The sequence below is a fragment of the Cyprinodon variegatus genome, unplaced genomic scaffold (genome assembly GCF_000732505.1).
Source record: "Cyprinodon variegatus isolate N-32 unplaced genomic scaffold, C_variegatus-1.0 Scaffold294, whole genome shotgun sequence".
NCBI classification, from domain to species: domain Eukaryota; kingdom Metazoa; phylum Chordata; class Actinopteri; order Cyprinodontiformes; family Cyprinodontidae; genus Cyprinodon; species Cyprinodon variegatus.
The window spans coordinates 326,907-334,479 of record NW_015150747.1 but is presented as its reverse complement, the minus strand read 5'-3'; the positions used below and the strand labels follow the sequence as shown (position 1 = coordinate 334,479).

Below are 7,573 nucleotides of genomic sequence, written 5' to 3'. Positions count from 1 at the left end.
AAACTGGTAACCAGTTTCCCTAACCCTTCCTGTCATTAAACCGGTAACCAGTTTCCCTAACCCCTCCACCCCTCTTGTCAATAAACTGGTAGCCAGTTTCCCTAACCCCTCCACCCCTCCTGTCAATAAACTTGTAACCAGTTTCCCTAACTCCTCCACCCCTCTTGTCAATAAACTGGTAGCCAGTTTCCCTAACCCCTCCTATCTCATTAAACTGGTAACCAGTTTCCCTAACCCTTCCTGTCATTAAACCGGTAACCAGTTTCCCTAACTCCTCCACCCCTCCTGTCATTAAACTGGTAACCAGTTTCCCTAACCCCTTCTGTCTCATTAAACTGGGAACCAGTTCCAGCTACTAATGGGAGCTGAGGGTGGACCTTCTGACGCCTGTGTGTCCCAGTTGGTGGGAGTAACTCCTCTATAAAACCAGTAAAAGCAGCTTCAGGGATCAGAGGACCAGATTGATGTTTTTATCCTCCCAGTTTGGAACACCATGATGTTCCCCTGCAGCGCCCTGCCTCCGCCTCTCTATCCGGCCTTCCTGCGCCCTCCTCCGGCTCTCGCCTCGCCTCTCGGCCGCTCGCTGCCCTCCGGCTTCCTGGTGGAGGATCTGCTGCGGCTCAGCCAGCCTGTCGGTTACATCCACCGGACCTTCTCCTCTGGGAACCCGGAGGGGCTGGTCCAGCTCAGCCCTGGGATGGGCGCCTCGCCTCCAGCGGAACCACCGAACCGAACTGGGTCACCGGGCTGCTCGGACTCCGGATGTCTGAAGTTCGGCGTCAGCGCCATCCTGGCTCCGTCCACAAGAAGCGGTGAGTTTTTAAAGGTTTCTGACAGCAGAACACTATTATTACAGAATATATAGATGATAACTGGAATGTTTCCATCATAACATCACAGTTTAATAAAATCCACAAAGTTATGAAAAATATTTTAAATATTGATCAATATTTTTATCCCTTAAACTTCATAAAAAGCGTTAAAAGGTTGAGTTGTATTGTAAAATCTAAAAATTAAAAAAGTTCCTAAGTTTATTTGCCTTTAATTTATGCAATTTAAACACATAAATATTTATCCACTCATGGAATCAGGATTTTTTGCCTTTAAAATCATTTCAGACATTATGCTATATTATAGTTATATTATAGTTTCTTTTCAAAAATTATTATTTTACATGTAAATCATCACATTCTACTGGCAAATTGTCTTACAGGCTCAAATCGAGGGAAAACACGATTATTTTTAGAAAGCTTCCAATAAAAGTTTCATTCAGGATTAAATAATTTTAAGAGCTTTAAGGGAAATTACTTTTAAAAAGTGATAGAAACATTACCAGCCAAATAAGAAGATTGAGTTTTCAGATTCTGTGTTTAAATACATTTTTTTTTTATCATTCTAATAATCCTGAATGATGTGAAATTTGTGTTGTAAAATTGTATTTTATTCTTTTTTCTTTGAATCATTTTAATGGCTGTCCTCTTTCTTCTCCAATGCAGCTCAGAGTCTTCAGACCAAGGTGCTGCCGTTCTTTGATGGAAGCCTTCATCCTCTCATCAGAGCCTCCTACTTCACAGGTAGATGCATCACCAGACCACTGCTGCTTTTTAGGACGCAGTGTTCTATTTACCTTTATTCAGGCCTTTCATTTGGGGATCATATCTAATCCCCTTTAATTCACATCTGGTCACACGTTTCTATCCAGAGTCCGGCTGCAGAGCTGGACACTTTCCAGCTAATCCAACTTTCTGCTGTTTTCTCTTTTTAAAATCTTAAAGTTTTGGTAAATTGTGAAGCAAAACTCTTCCAGATCAAATAAAATAGAAAATAATCTCAATAATTGAACTCGAACGTTAAAATGTTTACTTTATAATGTGAAGATTTTACTTATCAGATTAAACTCTTAAAGAAAAGAGTTTGGTGCAGAAATCAAAATTTTCTGCAGATTTTCTACTACCTCTAACACTAAAGATAACTGTTTAAACCAACAGTGTTGAAACTCTGTTTAGCAACTTTCAAACACGTGTTTAATAATCAATTATTGTGCTGAGAGAAAACAAAACTTCAGGATTAAGTTTATAAAAAATATCCTAAATCTTAAATCAAACATTTTTCATCCAAAGTGAGACTTTTATAAATTTCTAGAAAATATTTAAAGCAAAAAAAAAAAATGAATACATTAAATATATTTTTTTTCTTATTTTAATCTTATTGTCACTTCATGTGCCTGAAGGCCTCAGCCCTGCAGCAGCAGGATGAATAAAAAAAAAAAAACACATTTTCAGGGAAACTTTGTTTTAAACTTAATTTAAAATAGAATTAAATGCATTAACTAAAATAAGGGTTAAAAGAGGCAAATTAAAATAGAGGGATCAGCTGGTGTTTTAGCAGAGCTTACGTTTTCAGGTTTATGGAGCGTCTGGAAGCTCCAAGCAGTGAATCTAACATTTCAGAAGATTTAAAAAAAAAATTTGGTCTAAAAGAATTGAAAGATTAGCTTAAATTTTAAAGTTAAACCTCTAACAGATTTCTGTGGTTGGAATAAAGACGATGGAGTGGAAGGATTCATTTATGTCTGCTAAAGAAGCAGATGGTCTGTAGGACAAGCAGAGTCACTCTGTTATAGTCTGATGATGAGAGAAACCTCAACAAACTGTTTCTACAAAGACCCTCAGAGGTTTAATTTACCCAAAAGCATGAGCAACTTTTCTGTCAGGCACCAGAATGCATATAGGTGGCTCGGTGAGTTAAAGATATAAATGAAAAGGAAAGAAACTGAGTCAGGAGGAAAGCAGAGGATCCAGGGAAGACAAACAGATGAACAGAATCTACTAACAGATACGTCCCACATAACATCACATCTGCTGCACCATGGTGGCGATATAATGAGCCCTGAAAGCCGTGTTGTTGGGTTTGAAGGCGAAACGATAAAACAGCAAAGAGAAGTTTTTCATTACACACCGAGAATCAGAGAAGATGAATGTGAGAAAACTTTGCTCCTGAGCATGGAGCATCGTCGACACAAGCCATCTAATATGGCACAAATTTGCTCACATCACTTTATCAGCAGTAAGGACTTTTACAAATGTTTTATAAAAGTTGATGTAGCTTAAGAAAAACACCCTACATCTGTGTAAACAATGGGAAGTAGAACAGAAAGGCCTCATTATTACATCTGAATGCAAACATTTCTGTTAAATTATTGTAAAAATGTTCTAATCATGTTTGGTTTACATTTATTTTAATTTAGAGACAATAAATAAAGAGCATATATGCATATTAGGAACTATATATAGGAAATATCTTTAATTTGAAAGCTCCTGAGGGAGAAATGTTTAAAACGTAAAAACAAAATGGACTAAAATATCTAAGAAATAAGCAAGAAAAGAAGACTAGAAAAAAACTAAAAACATGGTAAATGAACCAAACTGGTACGGCAAAACCCAAAGGCAACATTACTTAATATGGTAAAAGTAATACTTATGAAATAGAGTAAAGGCAAAACCAAAACACAAAATTCTTAGAGTAAAATACAAGAGAAGTGACATCAAAAGATCCAAACCATGATACCTTCAAGATACCTAAACTAAAATCAGGTTGTTTTATTCAATGGCATACATCAGGTTTTTACAGGGAAAATTATTTATTCATTCAATGTTCTGAATCTACTTTTATATATTTGTTAAGGGAACAATATACGTAAATAGAAAAAAGCCGGATAAAAAGGTTGGTTCTGTGAATTCTTCTGGATAAGCAGTTTTTACAGCTTTTTTAAATGAAGAAAACTGTTAAGTTTCTTACATTTTCTTCCAATGAAGAACATTTTTAGGGACAAACTTTGTTTCTGGAATGAAGAGATAAAAAAAAAAAAATCTAAATATCTAATTTAAACATTCAGAGTGAATCTACTTTAGATGTGGGATGATAATAAATTAGTCGGTCCTTTTAAAGAAATAAATGTTGCTGCAAATGGAAGCTTCTTCAAAACCACCAGTTTGTTTGTGTGAAATTATACAAACAAATAATATTACAATACGGAGTCAATTTCTGCCAAATAGAAACAGGAGATTGCAGGACTTTTCTTTCCATTTTTATCATGGAAATCCCAGGAGCAGCTCTGAATCGGCTGGTCGGGTCTAAACGCCTCTTTAGCCAAAACACTGACTGCTGACATTAGCACCAGTTGTCCTAATCTACAAATTAGTCCGGTTTGTTCCGCTCCAAACATATTAGCGGCGTTTGTCATGCCTCTAAATGTGAGGCGGGTATCTTCCCAGCTCAGGAACTCGGCCGTTTTCCCACCAAACCCCCTCGGCCAGCCCACAAAGCATCCGGCACCGTGACCAATCGCAGCCAGAGCCACACACACAAACACACACACAAGTTTAAGCACACGCACACGTTGGGATTTCTCTAAATGTTTGGTCTAACTACCTTTTTTTTTGCCTTCTCATCTGGACTCCTTAATATCTTTAAAAAAGTGCTGTTAGTGCACCACTCGGGAGAATTTGGAAATACAACGGTTGGAAAGGCCGCTTCCCTACGACTTTAACGCATTAAAAGTAATGAAAATGTTCAGTTGTAATAAAGCTTTTTGTTATTTTCTCTACTCCTCTTTATTACCTTTTAAAGTTTCAATGGTGAGAAAGTAGGAAATGAGAAGCCCGGTTCTCCCTGAGAGCGAGGATGCCGCCCCACATCACCATACCGCCCCCACCAGCACCTGCTTTGTTCTGACCGAGAGGATCCATTCTGGTTTAATTTTTTCACCCTCTTGAATTAAAACGTTGTTCCTTTTATTTGGAAAATTGGATAAAACTTTTAGTTTAATTTAGTTATCTGTATGGAACTAAATGAAAAGAGAGACAGGTCCATTAACTTCCCGTTTCATGGGTCCCAGTTCAGTTGGAGTCTATTCAAACTAGGATCTATAGGAATCTGAAGGTTTGCCTGAGTGCCTGTGTTTGGTTTCTGGTTTATCTTCGGCTAACATGTGTGATAATTCTCACATGCAGGTGTGTGAAGCGGGGAAGCCCTTCTGGGAGCTCTGACCTGCCTTTAATGGGCCTGTAATAAACCGGCCTGTCGACGGCCTTTTCCACTCAATTCATTACAACACAATCAGCTTTCTCTGAGCATTTGCAGCCTATACAACCCCCCCACCCCCCCTCTTCATGCTTCATTAGAGCCGCTCTTTGGAGGCCCTGTCTCATTAGCATGGGCTGTGTTTCCAGCGCCGGACAAATTGGGCTCTTCAAGCATCAGATTTGAGGCAGAACGAGGATATTATGAGGAGCATCGGGGAGCCTGTGTGCTCATTACAGGGACAAGAAGGGGCTCACAACGCCGACAAACGTGGAGGAAAATCACACGGCAAAGTTCACAAGACCCCGCGCTGAATCGGCATCGCAGTTTCTCATATATGAGGATAAAATGCCAGCATCCATAAACACATCTACAAAACAACATGTGACGAATTTAACAGGAAAGACATTTCTCATCAGCTTTACTCTTTTATTTGGTCTCTTAATTTTGCACTCTTCCTTTTTTCAAGAAGGAATAATTAATAAAAAAAAAATATCTACAACGATTACTTTTTACTGCCATGTTTGAAAAGATTTAATTACGAACATCATCCCGTTTTATCATCATTCCAAGCATCTTTCATCAGGAAGGTTCATTTTCACTTTAGAGTAGATTCTACATGTTTTATAGGTCAGAGGTCAGAGGTCATCATTTCATAAACTACAATATCCACTAAACAACTATAGAAATCAGAATTTTACTTTCAATTAAATATTTTCTCTGTTCCTGCAGCTTCCTCTTCCTCCTCCTCAGTGGTTCCGGTTCCAGGAACCTTTTCTTGGCCTCTGGCCCCCCGTGGGAAGCCCAGAAGGGGGATGCTGCGTCGGGCCGTATTCTCGGACCTCCAGAGGAAGGCGCTGGAGAGAACCTTCCAGAAACAAAAGTACATCAGCAAACCAGACAGAAAGAAACTGGCCACTAAACTGGGCCTGAAGGACTCACAGGTACCGCTGGGACCAAACTGGTTCCTTAAAATGTCTAAACTGGGTTCAGATCAGCGTTTTACTAAGTTATTATGCGATAATGCTTTTTTATCAGAAGCATCCACAGCTGTGCTGTCCTCTACTGAAACATCTGTGTATTGCAGGGAAGTTTTTGTAGATTCTGCTAACAGTTAGAAACAGTTTGCAAACATCAGAATAATCAAATTTGCATGTTGGAGGTTGAGTTACAGTTGTCTACGATTAAGTGACAGTTTACTCTGACTCTTTTCAGTCAGAAATATCTAGATGAGTCAGGAGACTCTCCTCAGCTTGTAACATATCCCAGAAACGGGACCAAAGGATGTTAAGCTTCTGCAGGACAAATCCTGGAGCCCCATCTGAGCTCCAGGGTTTCTGTCTTTCTCTGAGCTTGTTTATGTGTTTATATCTATGCATTTAGCAGGGGCTTTTATCCAAAGCCACTTGAAAAATAGACACAATGTCAAAATTATCATCAATGTGACAATAAGTTCTCTGGTCAGAATCAGTGGTGAAAGCAAAGATATAGAGGGAAGTTCAGAAAGAGTAGTAGAGGGGTACAGAGCTATGGGTAAGAGTTAGGATAGGAGATGCTCTTTGAGGAGTTGGGTCTTTAGGAGTGTCCAGAAGATAGACAGGGACGCTCCTGTTCTTGTAGCACTTGGTAGGTCATTCCACCATCTTGGAACATGTGAAAACGGTCTGGATTGTCTTAGCATGGTGTAGGCACTGCTAGACCACAATCCATTACTGACCGGAGTGACAGAGTTGTGACATAAGGCTTTGCTAGAGGGTTCAGGTAGACGGGAGCCGTACCCTTAAGCTTGTGGTGAGTTTGGGATGTCCAGTCCAGGGAAACTTGGCAGCTGCCATCAGGGTTTTCCCTGCAACTCTTCCCAGACTGACAGCAGCATCAGTTGCTTCTCCAGTTGAAGCTTCACCCTGCTGAGTCAACGGTCACTAAAGATGTTCCTAGTTTATCTGTTTTCTACCCACAGATGGGCAAACCCATCTGGCTTGGCCTACTTCCTGACCAATGCTGCCATCTGGTGGCCTTTGTCTTCCTCACAGGTGAAGATCTGGTTTCAGAACCGCAGGATGAAGTGGAGGAACTCCAAAGAGCGAGAGCTGTTATCGACCGGCGGCTGCCGTCAGCAGACCCTCCCCACCAAAACCAACCCCCATCCGGACCTGACTGACGTGGGCAGCACGTTCTGCCAGAGGCTGAACCGGCCTGCAGCCGACACCCAGGAGCCTCATCATCATCATCATCATCATCAGAGCCCCTCCTCTCCATCGGATCTGAGCAAACTGTCAGAATCGGACAGTGAAGAAATCACAGTTTCATGAAGAGGACTCCTGAGCAAACCTCCAAAGTGCCTCAATCTGTTCTGTATATATCTGTATCTACTCAGCCTGGTTCTGTACAGATTTTCATCCGAAGCTAAACCAGTTCAATGAGCTGCTCTAGATTGAAGATCTCTAGATCTAAATGTTTCAAAATTAAAGTTACTAAATGTGTGTGTGTG

At 40.2% G+C, this 7,573-nt stretch overlaps 1 protein-coding gene across 1 annotated transcript; it reads left to right on the top strand.

Moving 5' to 3' along the window:
* The first annotated feature begins 359 nt into the window (after nt 1-359).
* LOC107090415 (homeobox protein DBX1-B-like) lies at nt 360-7,573 on the top strand. The gene is made up of 4 exons (XM_015383783.1): nt 360-812; nt 1,497-1,574; nt 5,815-6,026; nt 7,116-7,573. Exons 1-4 carry the CDS (start codon nt 494-496, stop codon nt 7,392-7,394), a joined length of 888 nt encoding a protein of 295 aa, XP_015239269.1. The 5' UTR covers nt 360-493; the 3' UTR covers nt 7,395-7,573.

Bases quoted from the DNA above. Each gene is read 5' to 3' on its own strand.
- LOC107090415 (XM_015383783.1), top strand. From the start codon at position 494: ATGATGTTCCCCTGCAGCGCCCTGCCTCCGCCTCTCTATCCGGCCTTC. The intron at 1,575-5,814 runs GTAGATGCATCA...CTGTTCCTGCAG, and splicing joins CAGAGCCTCCTACTTCACAG to CTTCCTCTTCCTCCTCCTCA. The intron at 6,027-7,115 runs GTACCGCTGGGA...TCTTCCTCACAG, and splicing joins TGGGCCTGAAGGACTCACAG to GTGAAGATCTGGTTTCAGAA.